This window comes from Ovis aries, chromosome 9 (assembly GCF_016772045.2).
Source record: "Ovis aries strain OAR_USU_Benz2616 breed Rambouillet chromosome 9, ARS-UI_Ramb_v3.0, whole genome shotgun sequence".
In the NCBI taxonomy this organism is placed as follows: Eukaryota; Metazoa; Chordata; class Mammalia; order Artiodactyla; family Bovidae; genus Ovis; species Ovis aries.
In genome coordinates, this window is record NC_056062.1 from 16,365,028 (window position 1) to 16,388,351 (window position 23,324).

Here is a 23,324-nt window from a genome sequence, read left to right on the forward strand (position 1 = left end):
TACTGTCCGGGGGCCGGGGGCTGGGAGAAAGAGAAGAGAAAAAAGAACAAGCCCAGAGGACCTCCTCTCCCACCCTTTCATGATGTTCAGAGGAACTTGGATTTCAGATCTCCTTCCCAAATCCACCTTCTATAATTTACTTTTCAGACCATCAGATAGCTGCTGCCTGCATTGTATGTAGGATTTATAGTTGGATTCAGTAGGGGTGACAGGGGATGGGTTATTTGTGCTTACTCCATCTTTTCCAGAATAAGAACTCCTCATGTTTTTAAAAAGCATAAACCAATTCATGTCAGTCATCTGCTCAAGACTCTAAAGATAGCTTCTCATCATCCTTAGACTAAAATCTGAACTTTTTGCATGACCTTTACTCTGTCATTAATTTTGCACCTCTCTGCTCTTGGCTTGTTCTGTCCGTTGATTCCACCCTGCTCTAAGATTTGGCCTTAACTGCCTTCTCTGGAAAGCACTCCTCCAAGACCTTCATACGGTCGCCTTCTTATTGTGGGTCTGAAATGAAATGCCACTTCATCAGAGAGGCCCTCCTTTGCCATTACATCTGAAGTCAGTTGTTATCTCTATTTATGATTTCAGGTTGTTGTTCAGTTGCTAAGTTGTGTCCGACTCTTTTGTGACCCCACGGGCTGTAGCCCACCAAGCTCCTCTGTCCATGGGATTTCCCAGGCAAGAGTACTCTTCGTAGCTCAGTCGGTAGTCTGCCGGCCGTGCAGGAGACCCAGGTTCGATCCCTGGGTTGGGAAGATCTCCTGGAGAAGGAAATGGCAACCCACTCCAGTATTCTTGCCTGGAGAATCCCATGGACAGAGGATCCTGGTGGGCTACAGTCTGTGGGGTCGCAAGAGTCAGACAGGACTGAGCGACTGAGCACATGCGCAGCACAGTACTGGAGTGGGTTGTCACTCCCTTCTCCAGGGAGCCTTCCTGACCCAGGGGTCGAGCACACACTTCCTGCATTGGCATGCAAGTTCTTCACCACTGAGCCACCTGGGAAGCCCAAGATTTCAGGAGATGCACTTAATTAAAAAAAAATTTTTGTTATCATGCCTCAAGTCCTAGCCCACGTCTCACATTAGCCGTCTCTGTAGCAGCCAGATTTATGAAGGGTGACTTGACGGCACCTCAGCTTCGCTCTGCTGGGTAGCTCTTGATTTCTGGAATGTTCTGCGGGTCTTCTCTAAGGCTGAAGCATGGGTGCTCACCCTGCACAGGGCCTGCAGCGAGTGTGGGGCTTTGATTCTTTGCAGGGAAGCTTGAGCTGGGCGGTGGGGGCTGCCCAACAAGTAACCCCCTATCCTCCGCTTGAGGGCACACTCGCGGCGCAGCCTGTGGCTGACCTGCTCCCCTCAGTGTCCCCTCCTCAGACGCCCACTCCCACCCCAGCCCTCTTCTCAGTCTCAGCTTCCTGGGGGGTGGGGGCCCAGGCTAAGGCAACATTCTAAGTGACTTTAAAAAGATCTCTTAAAAAACATGTCAAGTGTAAGCAACATGTACAGAAAGGCTAAAGCAGAGACATCACTTGCCAGCAAAGGTCCGTCTAGTCAAAGCTCTGGTTTTCCCAGTAGTCAGATATGAATGTGAGAGTTGGACTATAAAGAAGGCTGAGTGCCGGAGAATTGATGTTTTTGAACTTTGGTGCTGGTAAAGAAGACTCCTGAGAGTCCCTTGGACTGCAAGGAGATCCAACCAAGTCAGTCTTAAAGAAAATTAGTCCTGAATACTCATTGGAAAGACTGATGCTGAAACTGGAGCTCTAGTACTTTGGCCACCTGATGCGAAGAGCTGACTCACTGGAAAAGACCCTGATCTGGGAAAGATTGAGGGCAAGAGGAGAAGGGGGCGACAGAGGATGAGATGATTGGATGGCATCACTGACTCAGTGGGCCTGAGTTTGAGCACACTCCTGGAGATGGTTAAGGACAGGGAAGCCTGGTGAGCTGCAGTCCATAGGATCACAGAGTTGCACATGACTTAGCTACTGAATGACAGCAAAGGGGATAATCACCAACCACACAGGCTTGTCAGAGCTTTACATTTTGCTGTATTTGCCTCTGTTTTTCTAATTTAAAGAAAGAAAAATGAAACTGTTAAAGCTGTGTGTGCTCCTCTGTGACCCTATTCTCTTTCCCCCTCATGGAGAGAGACTACTGCCCTCCAGTTGACTTATCAGCAATACAGAGTAATTTTAAGTATTTTAAACTTGATATAAATGTATACTGTAATTACCTTCTGCCATGCATTGTTCGCTCAGCCTTGTTAACGTGAGACTTAGCCAGCAGTGAGGTCTGGAGTTCTTAATTCATCTTCACTTATATATATATATATGGTTCCAGTGTGTGGCTGTTACAGATCTACTTACTATTACTCTACATTCGTGGATCTGCTTCTGGGTTGCTTTTTCCTTCTCTGAGTGTTTATCACTCCTCCACTGCTGTGGGCCTTTATTATTGCAGCTTTATAGCAGTTCTTGATATCCGGTTGGTCAAATCCCTTCCAAAATCCTTTCTCGTTGTTGTCTCACATGTTCTTGGCCTTATATATGAATTTTAGAAGTCGTGTATCAAGTTTGACCAAAACCAGAACTCTGTTGAGATTTTTTTATTGAGTTGCATTAAATTTGTATAAACCAGGAAAGAAGTGCGTGCGTGCTGAGTTGCTTCAGTCTCGTCTGAGTCTTTGTGACCCTGTGAACTGTAGCCCGCCAGTCTGTGCCATCCATGGGATTTTGCAGGCAAGGCTACTGGAGTGGAAAAGAAATGAGTCATTTAAAAATACCAAGTTTTCTTATTCTTGAACATAAAACATCTCTGTATTTATTCATCACCTTTAATGTTATTCCATAAAACTTTAGAATTTTTTCCATAAATGTCCTGTATACATTTTGTTAGATTTATCCCTAGGTGCATTGCTATTGTGGATATATTTAAAAAAAATTATATTCTATTATTGTTTTTAGTTGATATATAGGAATGTTATTATTGATTTTGTGTGTGGATATGTGTCTTAAATCTGTATTCAGCAACCTTTTTGAACCCATTTTTCCTTATTTTACGAAATATGACTCAATTTTTTTTTCACTTTTAACTCCCCTTATCTTTCCTGGGTCCCTCCCCTCACAAGAATTTGTGGTCCGTGAAAGCGGAGACCCTGTTTCTCTTGTTGGTTTCCATGTCACAAGTGCTTAGAATAGCACCTGACGCATGACAGGGACTCAGTAGATGTTTATATGAATTAAAAAGTAAAGCTGACCTTCTCGTGGACCAAGGAAGTGGTGCGTCCTCAGTCTGTAGCTGTGGCCTCACCCGCATTGTTCTTTGTGTGGACTGTGCTGTTCTTTCTGCCTGGCAGCCTCATCCGGCCCTCTGACTGCACTCCAGGTTCCTCTCAGCTGCTGGGCCTTTGCTGCCCACCCCCATCTCCCCGTGCCCTGACCGGGCAGATGGATCTAAAGCTTTTCTCTGATCTCAGTTCTTCCAGGTAGCTTTCCTGGGCTTCCCTGGACTCCAGAAAGATGGATTCAGAAAAATGAACAGCAAACCAACAAACAAAAGAAAAATAAAACCAAAAAGCACACAAGAAGTAAAAGTGAATTATGCACTCAAGCCCCAGGTTAAAGCCTAAGAGAATCACCCAGAGTGACATAGAAAGACACACAGAGCAAGTGGCGTGGTGGTGGCACGCGGCACGGAGGCAGTTCGGGAAAGGGAATTAATTTATGAATGAAAGATAGAGAGTGAAGGTCCACCAGCATCTCATGCTGCCAGCAGTTAGGAGGCACAGAAACCCTGGATCAGGCTGCCCCCGCAGGCAGGCAGTGAGTCAGAAAAAAATAGAGGCCAGAAAAAGGGTTATATTCTGACATCCATCATCTCTGTGCAGTTATATCTAACAACTATATTCTACAAGTGAAAACAACACAGAGTTGAGTCTTGTCTTTTCTGCTTAAAGAAAAAATAATCACTTGAGTTTTCCACCTCTGATAAATGTTTTATGAATTCCCCTTTCTGATGAAAGATTTTGCTGTGATTAAAGATTTCATGAAGTTATGACAAGGGTGGAATAGATCTTCATTCTTGAAAGCTCAGTTTTCCTGTGGGCTGAATGAAGAGCCCTCTCGTAGGCGGCTGTCAGAGCTCATGCGCGTTTCCCCAAGTGCTGCACCTCTGGGAGGACACCCCCCCCCACAGGACCCACAACCATCCGCAGCCGCGTCGGGCGACACCTCCTGGCGCACATCTCCTGGATGGCCCAGCCGCTGCTGCCCTTCCTCCCGTGAGAGCAGGTGCGCGCAGTCGGTCTGTGTTTTGAAAATGTGGTGTTTCACACGTGCCAGGTGGCCTTTGGGTGATGCCAGTCTCTGTGTCTATGCATGGGTGTGTGTGTATGTGTGAACCCCTGGGCAAGTCACGGCGCCCTCGCCACCTCAGTTCCCTTCTCTGGGAAGGACGGAGGTCACGGCCTGGACTGGAACATGTGTCTCCATCCACTGTGAGCACTGCAGGATTTCCAGCTCTAGGTGTGGATGGTCTCAGCCATCCACCAGCATCTTTTACCATCCCCTGAGCCTCCCTCTCCATCTGCCAGCATCTCTCACCGTCTCCTGAGCCACCCTCCCCTCTCCCCTCAGTGGGTCTCAGGAGGGCGACGTCCTTGGGCTCTTGTACGAGATAACCACGTGCGGGCAGCCCGGCACGTGTGGGTGTGTGTCCTCTCTCCCCTTTCACTTAACCACCAGCGAAACCTTACATTGCCACACTTGGAGAAGCACCTCTGAGAGTTCCGACGCCCTTTGGAAGGTCACGTGTTGAAGAAAGGCTCAGCTGAAAATGACCCAGAGCACAGATCCGTTTCCGAGTCTTCTCGTTTTTTCCTTCTGTGAAAATCCAGCTGCCCTTTTCCTCCAGGAGGGAGAACGGCCCAGCCTCTGTTGCTGGCTACCCTGTCTGCTCCTGTCTCGGGCCCGGGTGTCCCGGTCTCCATGAGCGGATGCTTCTCAGTCAGCTGTCACTCGCCAGCTGTGACACTTGGCACTTGAGATGCTGTGTTAGACATAGGCGAGCGTTCGGCCATAATGGGGAGCTGACAAATGGAAGCCAGCACAGACCGCAGCGCGCGTGGCTGGACTTTTCTTTCATGCATGTAGCTAGTGAGCGTGTGCCGTCATTTCCCAGACCCCCCAGGCCCCACCTGACCCCCCATACCATGGTGATTGTCGCCATCACCCCCGAAAGCCCTGAGCTTTCTGGGTCCTGCTCCTCCCTGAGTGGGAAGGAAGCGAGTCGGGAGACGGAAGGGAGATACCGTCTCCTTCCAGGGCTCTTCATCTTATTTGGGATGGGAAGTCTCTAGAAGCCGACTGCTTGGTAAACCTTCATCCAGTGGCCACCGCCTCGGGGCCTGGGGCGGTGGGCACCTGGTTTCTGCAGCTTTACCATCTGCGGTAGTGAAAGCAGGAAGACGAGGTTTCAGGTGGGTGGTGAGTGGCCTCATGGTGTCACCCACAGTTCTGGAGGGACTGAGGGGTGGTCCCTGTCGGGACTCTCCGTGAGTGCGCATGCAGCGTGGACATGGTTCTTTCTGGACGTGGCTCTCTGTGTACCCCTGCTCAGCACCCAACCTGGCACCCACAGAAATCCCAGACCATGATGCTGTGGTCGTTTATTGAACACCACCATATGCCGAGTGCTTTCCCGCTGGGTTAGGCGTCCTGGTGGTCATGTGTGAGGCTTGGAGAACTCAGGGTCCCTTCCCAAGGTCACCCGGCATGTAAAGGGCGCAGGTGGGTTATAAGCATGTGCCCCAGGATCAAGGAGGCCTCCTGTGCAAACCCACAGTGTAGAATTCACAGTCGGTTCAGAATGAGTCTTCTCTGTAAGCCTTTGTGTCCAGGGGGGCACGATGTTTTGATAAACTGCACCTCTGATGTGCCCCAGGACCGTCAGATCTTCGGGGAGGGGAGGCAGAGTCACTCTCCTCTTTGTCAGAAGATGCTGACCTGGGCTCTGTCTCTCGCTGCAGCACCCGGCAATGCCACCTGCTGCTGGACGTCTTTAATGCCACGGAGCATGAGCTGAGCGTCCGTGCCCGGAGCGACGAGGAGCTCATCCTGCACGCGGGCGAGTGCCAGCGGTAAGTTTCCCCCGGGCCCCTGGCCCTCCTGTCGTCACCCGTGGGGGAGCCGAGTCAGGCTGGCCCCTGAGACCCTGGGGCTGGGCAATCTGGTTCCCCTCTCAGAGATGCTTCAGCCCTTATTCAGGTTCAGTGAAAGGACAGAAGTGGTCGTAAGGTCAAGGGAGAGCCGGCCGATGTCCATCACGCACCATGTCTAAGGACCCCCAGACCTCTGGGCAAGACCTTTCTTTCACTGTCAGATCCTTAGGAAAGCTGTATCGGGGGCGCTGGGTGTCAATCTCAGGGACGGATATCAGCATCAGTGGGAAGCTCCTCAGAGGAGTCCGTGCCGCAGCAGCCAGGCCAGGCTCAGGCCTTTGGGAGAGATGCACCGCCACCTGAGCTCAGCCCATGGAGGCCAGTTTCTTACAAAAGTAAACGTGCACATACTCCACCCAGCTATCCCAACACTAGTTGTTCAAGAAAAGTTAAAACAAAACAAAACAAAACAATGTTTACAAAAGACCTGTAAAGATTTTCCCAAGTCAAAAGCTAGAAAGAGCTTGAGTGTCCATATCACGGGAGCAGGACTACCCAACGGTGGCATTTCCCTAGTGGATTATTACTCAGCAGGCAAAACTAGTGAACTCCTAACCCAGCACCGCGGGCAGGGTCAGGAAGCTCGTGCCGAGCGCAGGTGCCTGACACAGTGTGGTTCAGGTATCTGAGACCCCAGGACCAGCAAGACTCTGCTGAGACAACGGTAAAAGCAGAGCATTGCTTCCGGAGAGGACGGGGTGGGCTTTGACCCGGAAGGGGCACAGGGCCTAGTCCAGGTGACGGTCGTGCTGTGTGGCTCGATATTTGGGTGTGGGCTACACAGGTGTTTTGCCATTGCTACGATCTAGCCAGTGTGCACTTGAGATTTGTGCGTCCCACCGTTAAGTTGGTTTTGTTTCAAAAGGAAAACTGTCGGCACGTGTGGAACTCTGCCTCTCGGAGGACTTGGGTGGTGTCTCACGATAGCTGCGCCAGCCTCGGGAATGCCTGAAGAGTTAGATTCCTGGCAGGGGGCTGGGCAGGTGGACGGAGTGAGCTGATCAAACAGAGTGAAGTGTTAGTTATGGGATATGTCATACAATGGGGAGAGAATGTTCTCTGAGGAATTCTTTCTACTCATAAGAAAACACTGGGAAGAAATGAGCAAACGAAAGAGCTGCGGAGCCTGACTCCCCTCACCCCAGCTCCCTTCCTCTTCCTCCTCTGGGGGTCTCCATGCCTCCAGGGCATGGCAACATTACGTGCCCCTTCACTACTACGTCATGTCTATTTACGGCCCCAGGAGGCACTGTTTGCAGAGGCGTCTGTTGGATGGCGTAAGTGGTTGCGCATCGTGTGTCTCTTTCTGTGTGTCCTTTAGTCGCTCTCAGTCAGCGTCATGCTTTGGAGCTGAGTGTGGTCAGGTCTCGCCCTCCGATGGCGCCTCGTGCCCGGTTCCCGCGTGCCCGTTCACCCATCTCGTGCTGATCCACATGAGGTTGCTCCCAGGGTGCGGCCGTCGGATGCCCCCATTGATGACCCAGGAATGCCCAGTCCTGTTCGGGGCTGGTAGTCGGGAGGGCTTTACCGCCTAACCCTTGAGAGGAAGGACCTGCCCCGCCTGACAGTTGCTGTTCTTGCGGGTTCTTGGCCGTGTGGCTGCGTGTGGGGACCAGCTGCTGCTGCGTGGAGGCCGTGGTGCTGAATGCTCTGGCTCTGGGGCGTAAGCATAGCTCTTTCCTGGGGCTCTGCCCCATCCTTGGGGTCAAGGCCACCAGCAGCTGCCTGGGCCCCGTGCTGGTCTCCAAGTGGCGCAGGAGGCCATCTGCATTGTTTAGACGCAAGCTGAGATCCCAGAGGGCAGCATTCAGGTCGTCTCATGACACCCATAAGAAAACCTGCTTTTAAAAAACGTACAGATCGCCGAGCCTGTTCTAAGGTTGGCTCATGCCTGGCGGCGCCGGAAGTCTCAGCAACGTTAACGAGCCCATTCACGAAGCAGCACAGTTGGTTCTTGTGCTTCCGGCTTCTTCCTTGTTAAGCTTTGTGCTTAAGCCCTCATTTCTCAATGCCCCTAACGTACACATTCTTTATTCATTCATAAAATATTCATTCAATAAATATCGGTGCTTCCAGAACATGCTCCGTGGAGCCTGCGTCAGGATGAGTAACTCAGGACCCTCCCTGGCCAGGGAATGATGACAGCGTGGCAAGGGTCTCGGGCAGCCAGGCTGTTTAGGGGTGGGGTACAGCCAAGCTCATGAAGCCCCGCCTGTCTGGGGAGCCAGTTTGCTGCTGCTTCCCTGGACCTACCAGCCCACGGGCGTCCTGTGTTTGCGGGACACAGGAGTCCCCGTGGCCTCCCTCTAGAACTCTCCAGCCTTGCCTGGTTCTGACACGTGCTCCGTCTCCATGGAGGGGTCTCGGGCGGTTGGTCTGATGGAGCTGCTCTGGGGGAGGAAGCTGTGGTGGGTGGACCTTGCCTGGCGGCCATGGGACACCCCGAGACTGGGCTGCGGTCCTCGTCCCTCCAGGCTCTGTCCCCTCGGAGCCCCATACTCCCCCCATCCCCTGGAGTCCTGAGCTCAACCCCCGCCAGGCTCTTCCCGCGCCGTGTGGAGCCGGCTCCAGCACAGCTCAGCCTCCCCGGGTGCTGACGTGGGCTGCCCTTGGACAGGCTCGGCCACCCTGGGGTGGGCAGGGCGGGCCTCCCGCCCCCCAGTGGTGAGCGGTCCTCAGACTCTGGTGTGATCGTCGAGCGTGGCACAGCCTCCCCTTCAGCAAGAAGCTGTCCCTGAAAGCCGCGTAGCTGTGAGGCTGCCCTTGGTGGAGCCCTGGCATCCTGGGGCACCTGGGGCATTACACGGGAGAGGGGCCAGCTCCAGTTGGGCTGCTGGGGTGCCTGCGTCTCTCCCCCACCCCTTCCGGGTAGGGAGGTGTGCCCAGGACAAGAGCAACGCGTCCTCGAGTGCGGAGTGCGGTGTCTGAGCCTCGGCTGCTTGGAGCAGTTTCGGTGCTCTGTCCTCTTAGTACCCTCTCACGAAAACATCTGTCCATGGGTTACAGACAGGCAGCCTGGGTCAGATCGGAGGCACTTGGTGGGGACTCAGGTCTGCCTGACCCCATGGCCGAGCGCCAGGATGGCTGCAGAAGTAGGGGAGCGGGTTTTGTCCCTGTGTCCTCCTCCTCTCTGTGCAGCCTTAGGCAAGCCGTGAGCAGCACTGAGCCGCTGTCACCCATCCAGGCGGGGAGGGCGTCGGGGAGGGGCCAGCTGGGTTCTGACTTCCAGGGTGCTGAGGGATTCAAGCGTTCTCCTGAGTGTCTGGTGAGGGGCATGAGGGACTGCGTCATAGGCTGAATATTCGAGCTTCTAAACTGGAAATAACACTCTTAATCCCCGTATTTCTTAGAGAGATCTCTTTTCATCTTGTAATTTAAAAGACAGCATTTCAGCAAATGGATGGAGCAAGTACCTTTCGCCTTCCTCATCTCTTCCTGTGAAAGGTCCTTTGGAAATGAGTGACTCATCTGTGGCTCTGTGGCCTGGTTGATACATTAATTCTGTAATTAAGAGCCTTTTGTTCACCTCACTTCCGCCTAACATGGTTTGTGATGCTGGGTCTGCACCGATTGCCTTTCCTGGGGCTCCACGGCATCGGTCGTGACATTGAGAGTGTCCTCAGGACTTGAAGCCAGCTAGGTGCCTGTAGTGACGTTCACTTCTCCCTGAGGGGTGTTGGAAAGAGGATCCCATTTTCACAGGCACTCTCGCCTTTAATCCTCAGGGTACAGGCTCTGTGCTTGTTTCTGCCTCCTCTGAGCGTGGTCACGGCCATGCTGTTGGTGGAAGCTGCCCAGCTGCCCCCACACCTCTTCTCAGGAGTCACCTACTCCGCTTTAGGCCGTATCCCCAGGCCTGGGTGTCCCTCCGCCTCCAGTTTCAGAAGATGGCCAGAAACCATGGAACGCTTTCTGACTGAAACATCGCAAACTTCCTTAAGAAAATACAGCGTCCCCAGCAGCAGATTTACTGGAAGAATTAAGATATGATAATTATTGTATTTTTGCTTAATTATCAAACCATTAAAATTAAATTTCATGACAACCCTGTTTACTTCTCAGGCCTCCCTGTCTCTTCCCGTCCTCCCTTGTGGGGAACCTCTGCCCCTTCAGCGGCCCAGCATCGACTGGTCCGGCTGGGAACCCCACTGCTGGGTCTCTGGGAATAGATGAGCCCCTCACGTGTCTGGACAGCACACCGCGTGGGTCCTAGAGCGGCTTTCCTGCCAAAGGGGCGGAAGAAGCCCAGCGGGGTCCCCTGGGCCACTTCAGTGATGGAGCTGCAGGGAAGGGGCGTGTCCTTATTCTTTCTTTTACTGGGAAACTTTCCTGTGGACACTTCAAACATGTGCAGAAGGTGCCCATAAGAGGACTTCTCATCCAGCCTCTACCACTAGTGATTCATGGGCAATCTTTCCCATCTCTCCCTCACCAGCTCCCCATGTTCTTGTGTTATTTTGAAGCAGATTCAAGGCAACCTCTTATTTCATCTGTAAACATTTTAATCATCAACACTGGAGTGCTTTTTAAAATCCTAACTGCAATGACTTGGACTGTCAAGAAAGCTGAGCGCCGAAGAATTGATGCTTTTGAACTGTGGTGTTGGAGAAGACTCTTGAGAGTCCCTTGGACTGCAAGGAGATCCAACCAGTTCATTCTAAAGGAGATCACTCCTGGCTGTTCTTTGGAAGGACTGATGCTGAGGCTGAAACTCCAGTACTTTGGCCACCTCATGCAAAGAGTTGACTCATTGGAAAAGACTGTGATGCTGGGATGGATTGGAGGCAGGAGGAGAACGGGACGACCGAGGATGAGACAGCTGGATGGCATCACCGACTCGATGGCCATGAGTTTGGGTGAACTCTAGGAGTTGATGATGGACAGGGAGGCCTGGCGTGCTGTGGTTCATGGGGTCACAAAGAGTAGGACACGACTGGGCGACTGAACTGAACTAAACTGAGCTGCGGTGCCATATCATGTTTTAAAATGAACATCGTCAACATTGGAGCCTCTTTTAAAAACCTAAGTACAGTGCCGTACCATGTTTAAAAACAAACAGTTCCTTGATGCGAAGGCATACATTTCCAGTGACCTTGGTGTCGTTTGTGTTCTAAACCCTGCAGTCAGAATTCAGGAGGTTGATTAGCACCCAGTCTGTTCTGAGTCTGTAGGTTCCCTGTGCACCTGTCTCTCTCACTGTCCATGGGCCACATCAGGGCCCCCAGGTGGGGACGTGGCTGGTTCGGTGCCTCTAATGGTGGTGACCTTGCTCCCGTGACTGACTTCTTTTTCTTTATTCCTCATTAAATCGGTAGTAAGCTCTAGAGGCTTCATCATACTCCCAAGATTTTTTTTTTTTTTTTGCAAAGAATCTCCATCAGAAGGCATTGGTGTCTGGCTTATCTGCTTTCTGTGATGGAACCATTATTATTAGATCTTTTCCTCTTATCTAACCTTGCACCCCACACGCATGCCTTTTCATCCCCAGCGGATCAGTCAACATCAAGAAAACTCACTGACTGTCTTTCGTAAGCTCAGGATGAAGCACATAAGAAGCGTTTTCTGTCTGGGGTTTGGAAAATGACCAGATGAAGAAGTGCAGCCGTTTTCTGTGTCTCTGTGCTCTAAGTCACCCCGCTCGTCAGATAATTAAGGCTCAACAGCTGCTCAGGCAGAGACATCAGGGGAACACTGGTGCCGTTTGGGGCTCTCAGGCCCGGTAGGATGGGGAAGCCTTGCCGCTGGCTCTGGGAGCTGGCGCGGCCCTGGAGCTGAGTGGCTCGGGGTCTGGCAGGACCAGGCTGCAGCCCCCAGGGGCAAGGCAGCGTCCTGGATGTCCACGGGAGCTGACGGGAGCGGAGGGAGTCCGGATCAGCCGGAGCAGCGTCTGTGTGTGTTTGCTCTACATTATGCTGCCTCCTCCAAAACCAACGGAAGCTGGTCACTCTTTGTGTTTTTCCAGGGCAAGGGTTATTTTTCCCATTTGATTAACAGCTCACTGGAGCTTACGATGGGAGAGGTGGGTGTTTCCTGTGCCTAAGTGCAGAGGGAGGTAGCAGTGGACTTGTCTGGCCTGAACTTAGTGGGCCTTGGATGCCAGGGTGGAAGGAAATGAGTCTTAGTACATTTTTAACGATGGGCACATTTGAAGATGTCTGTGTCATTTGGGTTTTCCAGTTTTAACCTGCAGGACAAATGACAGCTTTACTGCTGGCTTGAAATCCTCCTGTGCTGTGTGAGCCACGGTCAAAGCCATGTCCGTCCTTGGAGGGGAAGGGATGGTCACGAGAGAGTTCAAGGCAGGAGAGGGTCAGATTGACCTTTTAGGAAGTAACTGGAAGGGGTGATGGCTGGTGAGAGTCTGGGTGCGGGCAGGTGTCCGAGCTGGGGTTTGCACCAGGTCGTGGGAGGCCTGCTGCCGTGAGCACCCCCCACCCTCCGCCCTCCACCGGCTCCGTGGGTGCTTCTGCCTGTGAGTCGAGAGCGTCCGTCCTCTCCAGGCACTGGAGATGCAGGTGTTACAGGACAGTGGCTCAGGGGACCCAGAGGGTGTTGGGAGGGAAAGGCCAGTCGGTGATTGGACAATCAAATAGGTCAAGGGCAAGGCTGGATGCTGGACCAGTGCAGAGGGGGCACCAGAGGAGGGTCAGAGCAGCACACGGGCGCCCGAGAGGTGGGGGGTAGTCGGTCACTGGGCAGAGGCCGCGAGTCTCTCAGTTGCGTGTAAAGAGAAGGGCGCATGCGCACGCCGTCTGTGCCCCACCCCCCAGACCGGCTGCTCACCGGGGGCGCTGTGTGTGTTTCATGCTTGCTGCCGTGGGTCCTGTGGGTGTGGACCAACGTAGAACGATATGTGTCCATCCCTGCGAAGTCCCCTGGGCTCCCCTGTTCATCCCTCCCTCCCCGCTGACCCTTGGTAATCACTGGTCCTCTTCCTGCCTCCTTAGTTTTGTCTCTTCCAGAAGGTCACAGAATGGGGAGCATACAGAATGTCGCCTTTTCTAGCTGACTTTTGTTGTTTAGTGATAACGCGCTGAAGGTTCTTCCTCCACGTCTTTTCATGACTTGATAGCTCATGTCTTTTTAGCACTGAGTGTCCATGAGCAGGGTTTGGTGTGGACATAAGTTTTCAGCTCCTCTGTGTGGATACCAAGAAGCGCGACTGATGAGCATATACGGTTAAGAGTGTTTATTTTTGCCAGAATTGTCGTGCATTTTTAAAAGCCAGAAACAAAACACCCCTTTCTGCCTCTTTCATCACCCAGTTCCCAGTTGATGTTCCATAGCAGAAGGGAAAAAAAGAGAAAGCGCTGGAGTGAAACAGCACAGGGCCTGGCAGGGGCTCGGGCCACCCTGCTGTGTTTGGGAGGGCCCCTCTGGACCCAGCCTGCGCATCCGCTCCTCATCCTGGGAGCTTTGGGCTTCCCTGCTCCTCCTGCTGCTTCTCTGCGTGTCCTCTGCATCTCCTGCTGTGACAGCCGTATTCCCTGGCACGTCTGTCCCTGCCCTGGGAGCCGCCTCTGGGCGGGGGTCACGTTCTCATTGCCGCTCTGCTGGCTCCCCGCCTAGGAGCTGAACTGGATCACTTTCTGTATCATTCAGTTTAGGCTGTTTCTCTGTGGTAACAAAAGACCTCGAATCTTAGCTGTTTAGTAAACAGAAAGGTTTGTTTCTTGTTCAGGTTCTGTGAGCACCACAGTTTAGCTCTGCTCCATTTTGCTTTCATTCATGAGCCGTGTGCTGGTTTGGAGGAGAGAAATAGGGAAAGGGACAGGCCACATGACAGCTGGGGAGCTCTCTGCTTGGACGTGGCCTGTGTCACTTCTGCACATTGCGTTGGTCAAACGAGTCACAGGACAGCCTGGAGTCAAGGAGGGGTTGATGGGCAGTGCTGCAGGAAGGGCGCTGAGATGTGGACGGGGCTGCGGTCCAAGTACGTCCTTTGTGTCTAAGGGGAATGACCACACTTCTTTGTCTTCATCTTTGATTTTTGCTCTCTTTAAAGGATGGTTGCTTTTGTCCCATATGAACATATAACGTGACAGTTGACTCTGCGTTCTTTTGTTCTCCACATCATTTCAGAAGGTGTTACCAGAATCCCCATCATGTCCTCAGCGCCACACTGGTGCCATGCGGGAAAGGGCACACAGACATATCCACGCCGCCTGGCATGATGCACATGTGTGCTCAGCATGGAGATGAACCCCTGGTCGTCTCAGTCGGGGTTAACTGGGCAGCTGTGGTCAGACTCAGGCCACTGGCTGAGAGCCCAGCCTCTGTACTCAGGCTTCGGTAACACAGGGACCAGGAAGGGATGGGTGTGTGACACCTGGTAGGCGCTGGGCATCACACTGCCAGCCTTACACACTTGCTCATAGAGCCGCAGCAGCCTGCAGTGAGGGCACTCCGAGTCCATCTGGGGCTGAAACCATGGCTGCCCTGTCCCCCGTCGGAGAGATTCGGGCAGGTGGCCCAGAGTCCTCGTGTGTCCTGCCCCACGTGCGGGAGTCCAGTGAGGACTGGATGTGGGGTGCCTGGTGTCTGGGCTGCTGCTCTGGGGTCACCTGGCACGACCTTGCCCTGTGTTCAGCTCCCCTCTAGGACAAGATGATCAAGCCAGGGGCCTTAGCCCTTTGCCCTGGAACCCTCGTCTCTTAACGCGGAGCCTGGCCTGGAGGGAGCACTCCTGTGTATTGGCCAGAGTCAGCCTCCTATTAGCATCCTTTTTAAAGTTCGTTTGTTTGGTTTTTTTTTTCCTCCTAGAATTGAAATGTTCCAGGGACCTTTTTCTCTTCGAAAACGTCCATCCAGGAGAACTCGGGCTGTCGTGCTGGGAGGCCTTGTGTTGGAGCCTGCTCGGCCCCCAGGACGCTGGGCAGCCTTGCTTCCTTCTTGGCTGTGTGACGGTGGTTAGGTTAGAGGAAATTCTTTCATTTCCAATTAATCATTTTCCATGAACCTGTTCTGCATTCGGCACACAGCAGGCTCCCTGCTTAGCACGTAGCTGCCTCACTCCCCCTGGGACTCTTCTGTCTTTTCTGTAAGTAATTGCATTGTTTGTGTTTGCACCGTGTGTTTTGGAGATGCTTCTAGAAGAGGGAGCAGAGATTCTGGTTGCTGAATACTAATGGACACCTTGTCGGTGGCAGAGGGGGCAGCTCCTGGAGATCAGAAGGCCAAGCTGCTTTGCTCTGGGAACCTTTGTTCTTGATAAGTAGTTCTGACAATAAAAAATCCATGGAGGCACTGTCTCTGCTAAACGGGACCTGAGGCCTGCCTTGTTAGCCCATATTCCGTAGCTCTGGACCTGAGAGGCGTGTGCCTGTCCCAGTCTGTTCAGAGGAGACTGGGCGCAGAGGACCTGATGTCTCTCCAGGTGTTTTGCTCAAGAAAAGCAATTTTCCAGGGTATCACATGGGGGAGAATCTGCAAACTCAGGGAGCAGAACAGGCTAGCATTGGCAGCTGCAGAAGGCGTGTTTCAGACCACGTGGGAGTGTTCTTAACTGCCCTTTCCACAGGCCCTGTGCCGGGTGCTGAGGGTCTGCAGACGAATAAGCCGTATGCTGTCTGCTAGAGTCACAGGGGGTGCAGGAGGGAGCCCTCCAGGGAACAAAGACAGACAGACTGACAGTCCTGTCTGCCTGGGCAGCTCACTGCAGATGCAGCCTGCAGGGAGGGGGTGCGGAGCGGAGGCTGTGAGCGCCCCGCCCTGCCCCTCTGGGATCAGCATAACCCGAAGCATCCTTCTGTGCTCTGTCCTGGGGAGGAAGTCCGCCGCTGTTTGGATAGTGTCATGGACGGCTTTCCTCTGCCTCCTTCTCTGAATCATCTTCTCAAGTGCGCCTATTCATAGCACTAGGGGCAGAGTTCCTTGGTAGAAGTGTTTAAGTATTTTAGGGAAATTAAAAATCTAGCCTCTGTCAAACATTGTTTTTCCCCAGAATTTGCTGAGTGCCTGAAGTTACACAGTCTTGCCTTGTTTGTTTTTTCCCCCTTATTTAATCTCTTAGTGTTTTCCTAAATATTCTTAGTATTCTTTTGGAGATGCAGTTCTTCTGAGTATTTGTGATGATTGTTGTGAAAAATACCTCTTAACAAACTTTGAAACCTGGAAGTTGGAAGGGGGCACTCTGAGATCCTCAGAGCCCTGACCCCTCTGCGCAGGCGGGGGCCGAGAGGACTCCGAGGGCACCGTGGCCTCTCCGTGGTCTCACCGCCACCTGCAGGGAGAGCCAGGCAGGCTCACGTCTTTAGGTCCCAGGGCCCCGGCTTCCTGATGGGCGTGGAGCTGGGGTGTCTGACAGACAGAGAGTGCCGCAGAGTCAAGTGTGGGCTGGCGCTCTGCCCTCTCCCCGGGGAATGGATTTCTCCCTTCTGTCCTCCTGGGGAGTGTGTCCGCCCTCCCAGGCTGGTCCAGTGCACCTCTCTGCCGGAGGCTGCCTGACCCTTGAGACGCCGCCTCCTCCTCTGTGTCCCACGGCTCCCAGCACTGGGCTGCTGTTAGAGTCCACTGCTCTGGGACCAGGTCCACGGGCGTCTCTCCGCAGCAGGTGGCGACTCTGGGGGCCACGCTCTCCTCGTGGTCCCTCTTCCCCCAGGGCCCAGGACAGGACCAGGTGGTTAACAAGGGTGGGGAGCAGAGACGTCCCTGTTCCAGTCCCCGGGACCTGAACAGGTGTTTGCGTATATGGCGGAAGGAACTGCGGATGTGGTCACGCTAAAGACCCTGAGATGGGGAGATGACCTTGGTGTCTTCGGGCCGCCGTGATGAAGTACAGCAGGCCAGAGGGCTCGGAAACGATAGAAGTTTCTCAGTCCTGGAGGCTGCAGTCTGAGCTCAGCTATTGGTCCGGGCACGGGGTTCGCACCCAGGCCTCTGTGCCTCCGAGGCCTGCCCTTGCCCTGCACCTGGAGCTTCCAGGTGCTCCTGTCGGTCCTCACGTTGCTGGAGGGGGTGCTTTACCAAGTGGGCTTTGGGGCACTGGTCAGAGTCAGCTTTTGTCCCGTGTCCTCTTTGTCCCTGGGAGGGCAGGACTCCCCGTGGTCCATGGGGAGTGTTCCTCTAGGAGCGTCTGGAGGAACGGGCCCCGGCCCTGTGGGTGCCCCTCCCTCCTGTGTCCGGAGCCCCTGCCCTGAAATGCCAGCGTTTCTGTGAGCATAAAGGCACCATGTGCTGCAGCCTCGATGCAGGGCCGTTTGAGATCCTGTAGCAAAGAGCGCTGAAAGCTTCTGAGCCAGGGAGCGAGTGCCTCCTGGGAAGCTGTCCGGATGAAAATAAATCTCAACTGCAGAGTGAGGGCGAGCACAAGGGTGTTTATGTCTGTGTTATTTTTAGAAACCGGAATGTCCGACAGTCGGGCGTGATTAGTGAATTACGGTACGTTTGTATAATTGACGGTCACGCAGCCATCACAGACTGTGTTTCTGTAGAATTTGTAATGCTGAGCTCCGTTGTCACAATGAGGGTTGTGATGCCAGCAGACTCGGGCTCCCTAGATGAGCGTCAAGGCAGCGCCCTGCCTGGAGCGGGAGGCCCCGGGGCCTGGCTCTGCGAGGCTGGGACGTCTCTGAGCTGCTGCTGAGACCCGGGCTGGGGAGAGGGCCGGGCCAGGTTCTTGCCAAGGCCCTTGGGCCATCCACAGCTCACAGCCGTCCGGTCACTGTCCCTGACCCCCTGGCTCTGTGTCTGCCTGCTCACCACGGGGTGGACACTCAGCGATGCCTCTAGAGGCTGGGAGGATCTGGAGTCCACGACCCAGGATCAGGATCGAGCACCCCCCAGGCCCTGTCCTGCCATGCGGACAGTGTCCACTGCTGCACGGGTGGAGGCGGTGGGGCGTAAGCTGGGGTCTGTAACGTGACACGCGGTGCGCACAGGTCAACTGACAGAAGGGAGACCGGCTCGTGAGGTCGCATGACTGGAGGGAAACGCCGCAGTGTTCACAGGAAGAGAATCACGGGGGAATCTGCGTTTTTTGGTTTTACGTGCGTGTACTATTATTATTTGAAATATGTACAGAATTTTTTTCTTTTTTAAGAAAGAGAAGCCCTCTACGTTTCCCTACCAGGTGCGTTTCAGTTTTCTGAAGCCGTGTTCACCTGTCCGTGTTTCTTGTTCTGTGTGTCCATTTGGATGTGCTCGTTGCCCACAAGGAGTGCAGTGTCGTCTCTGGGGCCACGGCGGCTTCATCTTTCTCTGGGCTGGATTTGGACTTGACACTTTGGGCCCTCACCTCACCTCCCATTGCCGACCTGGGCACCTCCCAGAGTTCGCTGTCCCACCAGGCCCCCTGTCCCGGGGAGTCTTTGCTAGAGATGCAGACAGCCTGTTCCCAACCACAAAAGAAAATCAAGTGAGAAGCATCTCTGGGGTCAGTGCTCCCTTGAGGGAAGGCTGCAGTGCTGAGACGATCACTGGGTGCAGCTGTCGATCTTGCTTTTTCCCTCCACTTATTCCCTCTTGGCAGAGTCCTTTTCAGTTACTTTTGCTCAGCCACCGAAACCGCCTCCAGCATCCCAGTAAGAGTGTTGTCATCTCCTGAGGCGACGAGGATGGGTCAGCCGATGGGCGGCTCCCAGCAGCCCCTTTGGGGCATGTAGGTGGCTTTCTTCAGCGGTCTCTGGGCAGCCTTCCAGCTGGTGGCTGGCACCCTGCCTCACCTTTTGCTGCCGCACTGACCTTTGGGTTGTCCTCTGTTCCCAGCTCTCTTCCCAGACAGAGTGCTCATCTTTAGGTTCCATCCTTCTGTTGACTTCACAGGACACCCCTCCATGCAGTCTGCCCTCCCATTTCAGGAACATCATGTAGGTATGGCATTGGTTTCCCACTTGAAATACTTGAAGCCAGCCTCTCCGCCTGTGCATGGATGTCTAAACACCTTCGTGTGCTCACAGACTCTCCACCTTGCTTCCGCCTGCTAGTAGGGGTGGGTTGAGGCCAGATGCTGGGGGACAGGGTGGAGGTGCCCTGCCTGTGTCTCTTGCGTCGGCTGCCTTGGTCCGTTCCTTGCTGGGTTGGAAGAGGGGGACCTGCCAGGTGGGAAGGGCCATGGTTGCAGATGCTCGGAGGGCAGAGTGCGGGGTGGGAGCGCGAACTTAAATGTCATGGGTTATTTCCGCTGCCGCTGCCCTTGGTGACTGTGGAGTGGGACCCTGGAGCCTTTGACCGCAGGTGACGGTGCCGGCGCTGCGGTAGCCCCGCGGGCCTGCGTCTGACTCAGTGCCTGCGTGGCTCGGAAACCAGACGAGGCGAAAATACCCTGAAAAGACGCGGGAAGAGAGGTGGGCTTCCTGAACCCCTGTGGGTCTTTGGGGATTTGAAAACAGAATTCAACCTTGCGGAAGATGGATTCAGCTAGAAAAATCTTTCAGGGATTTTTGTCGGCTTCATGTTGGAAATGCCACAACCATTGAAATATGAAAAGGAGAAACTCCTTAACAATGTGGAATTGGCAATTAGGCACAACAAAGAAATTCCTGAAAGAGAATGATAAAGCCAGAGCCAGGCTCCCACCTCCTACCGCCTGAGCAGAGCAAAGCTGCCCCGCCTTGATCCAGTGGTTCCTCCACGGAAATCCTATGAGAACAGCAAAAAGGGGCCGGTCATTTCACACAGTTCGCTTTCACGGGAAGGCCCTTAAACGCTTGATCACTTGAGACACGGAGTATCTACATATCTACAGTACTTTTTGGAGCCAAAGGAGAAATAAAACAGTCGAGCAAAGTGTGTCTCCCAGACTGACCTCTCTCTCCTCCCTCCCCGCAGCCTCTTTTTAAAAGCTTTGTATTTTATATTGGAGTATAGCCCGTGAACAGTGGTGTGATAGTTTCAGGTGAACAACAAAGAGACTCAGCCATACATATCCATGCAGCCATTCTCCCCGGAGCTCCCCTCCCACCCAGGCTGCCACACAGCATTGAGCTCTGCTGCTATAGCACGCTACAGCACGACCTTACCAGTGGTCCATTTTAAATATCACGCTGTGTGCATGTTCATCCCAGCCTCCCTCGCTGTCCCTTCCCCTCATCCTCCTCCCCTCACCCCTGGAACCATAAGGTCGTTCTCTAAAGTCTGTTAGTTTCTTTCTGGTTTGTGAGTTCGTTTGTACCATTTCTTTTTGGATTCCACTTCTAAGGGATGCCATTCGGCGTTTCTCCTCCTCTGCCTGACTTCACTCAGCGTGCATTCCTTTGTATTCTTTTCCATTACGGTTTATCGTGGAACACTGACTGTGGTTCCCTGTGCTGTGCCGTCGGACCTTGTTGTTTATCCATCCTTATATAATAGTGTGCGTCTGCTCGTCTCAGACTTCCACTCCTTCCCTGCCATCTGCCCTTGGCAACCTCCAGCCTCTGGATACAGGTGAGGAGGAGAATCCCCTTTTCTCAGGGTCCCAGGACAGAGGCCGATAAAACATGGTCTCTACACTCAGGGGACTGGGAGAGGGAGATGGGCAGGTGACTGCCACGCTGTGCTCCCTGCTCTCTTTGGGGGACATGTCCTGGAAGCTGGAGGATGAGCCCAACCTGGAAGGAGGCCTGGCAGAGGTGCTGCCGGGGCTGGGCACCAAGCATGGGCTGCTCACACAGCCGAGTGCAGCTCGGTGGGCGGTGGGGAGGGGTGCGCCGGGAGCCAGGCAGGAGCAGCCACAGGGGCAGGGGGCGAGCAGGATGCCTGGCGGGGCTGCGGGGACCCTCACGAGCCTCCCAGACCCCTTGCTGGGCAGGCCTGCCCCGTCCACCCTGGGCCTGCGGGTGGGGTGGGGACAGAGGCCCCTACTCCGGGGCTGATGTGCACACCTGCGGCCGTCTGGCCGTCCCATGTCACCCCAACCCTGTGGGGTGGCCCCTGGCCAGCCCAGCGCTCACACGTTCTGATTCCACGTTCCGTCTGATTGCATCTAATAACTGTTCATGTGGTACCGCCAACATGATTTCAAATCCTGAACCCTAGGACCATGAAGAAACCTCTTAAGGTCAGAGGGGTGACAACGATGCCCCAGGAGGCAGAGTCACAGCGAGGGGCGGGCTGTGGGTGGTGGCCGCTGCATGGACTCCACCTGTGCGAGGAGCTGGGAGGAGACAGGAGGCAGGAGGGGGCCGGCCATCTGCTGCTGGCCCACAGGGACCTGCAGGACGTGGCCTGTGAGGCATGATCATGTGACTTGTCGAGAGAATCAGAAACTCGACTGAATATCCAAAACGTTCCTGTATTTAAAACAGTGACTTGAGATATTTTAAGAGGAGGCAGGCCAGATGTATCTTTGAGCTGGATGAGGCCGGCCAGCCCTCTGCTTGGACTCCTGGGCAGTTCTCTTGGCTGGCACGCAACCTCCTTGGTGGATCCACCCTGGCACCGGGTCTCGTTACCGGAATCTCTCATCTGAACAGCTCTTCCAGCTGAGCTTTTCTTAACTCCTCTGCCACCTCTTTCTGCATCGACACAAATTACTGGACAGTGAAATGGGAAAGAAACTGAAGCTAAAATTTATTTTAATTGGGGAACTTCTGCCATTATCCCTTCCAACCACCATTATCATCTTCATCATCTTCCTTTTACAGTTTCATACCGTGCGAGTCTCATAGTGCCAGATGGAAGGAAATGAAGCATCATGATGAAATGGGGAAAAAATAAATAAAAATGCGAATGACTCAGACCATGCCCAAGGAGAGCCCCAACTCAGAGGAACTGCGGGCCTGTGTTCAGGCGAGCTGGGGAGCCATGCCCAGCTGTGCCGTGGCACGTGGCTGGTGGGGACGTGGCAGGATTGCGCTCCAGCCAGGCCCCCCATGCCCAGGTCAGGGGACGCAGTTCCCCTGTCGCCCAGGAGGCCACGCTGCCCAGAGGGGGTGTGGGCACCTTGGCAAAGCCCCTTCCCTGCCCCAGCCTCACAGCTCCAGGGAGCCTCTCCCTCCAGGCCGTGGGGTGCTCCAGGCACTCGCTCCCGAGCCACATCCCCGGAGGATGTGAGCAGAGGAGTCAGGCCGAAGGAGTTGGGGGTAGGACTGAGGCTGTGGCTGCCCCCACGCATGCACTGCAGGTTGTTCACGGCAAGCGAAGGGGCCCTGGGGAGGCACTCCCTATCCCCGTCCTCACCAGGAGGATGACAGACACGGGCCTCCCATCACTGGCTCTCTGGCAGGCCCAGCCCACTCGGCAGGGGAACGGCTACTGAGAACATCCATCTGGGCCTTGCCCCAGGGGCAGTGCAGCAGGGTGCAGAGGCCAGCCAGTGCCCAGGGTGGGGTGGGGTTGGGTGGGACATCAGTGTATCCCCAGGGAGAGGTGGGGCATCCCTGTGTCCCTCAGCCCTGCTTAGGGCTGCCAGCTGAGACAGGGCACGCCTGGGACCCCCATGATGGGACCCCAGGGATAGAGACCCTGGCAGGTGAATATCATCAGGCTGGTGGTCCCAGCTGTGGCCGCCTAGGACCACTTCAGCGACAGTCATGGGGCAGAGCAGCCAAGCAGACGGCCGACATGGGCAGAATGCGGCTCTGCAGTGCCAGGCTCGACTCTGGCCACCTGGGCTCAGGGCCCGGGTGTCTGTGCCCCACCTGGGCTCAGGGCATGGGTTTGTCATACACTCAGCAAACAGCAACAAAAGACTACAGAGAAATACCCGTTTGAATCCCTGCTAGTTCCTCGTCATAAACTGTGGAAGCCAGAGCCCCTGCTGAACAGTACTTTTAGAGTACAGAGAGGGAAGAGCTGTCAGCTGAAGTTCTTATAGCCAGTGAAAACACCCTTCAGGATGAAGGCAAAATACAAACGTTTCGATGAAGGAGAACTAGGAAACTATCACCTCTTCTGCGAGAAATGCTTCAGCTAGTTCTTCAGGTTAAAGGCAGACAGAGCCAGGTGGGCCTGGTTATTCAGGTAAAAGTGAGCACCACCGGGAACCCTAAACACTTGGGCAGACGTTATGTTCTTTTTTCTCTTCTTTAGGAATTCTTTAAAAAAATTTTTAAATATGTGGTTAACAGTGTATATGAGTTTAGTATGTATGACAAGGATAACAGAAAGAATAGAGGTGGGGCAAATGAACCCACGTGAGTTCATTTTATATGGAATGATATGATCTTTTAAGTAGA

The 23,324-nt window shown here is 53.9% G+C and overlaps 1 protein-coding gene across 6 annotated transcripts in view; it reads left to right on the forward strand.

Moving 5' to 3' along the window:
* TRAPPC9 (trafficking protein particle complex subunit 9) overlaps positions 1–23,324 on the forward strand; it is a 405,352-nt gene that overhangs the window by 254,517 nt on the left and 127,511 nt on the right. For all 6 annotated transcript variants that reach the window (XM_060419983.1, XM_060419984.1, XM_060419987.1 and 3 more), the window contains one exon: positions 6,037–6,147. In XM_060419983.1, coding sequence (XP_060275966.1) covers positions 6,037–6,147 — 111 coding nt within the window. The remainder of the gene's footprint in view (positions 1–6,036; positions 6,148–23,324) is intronic.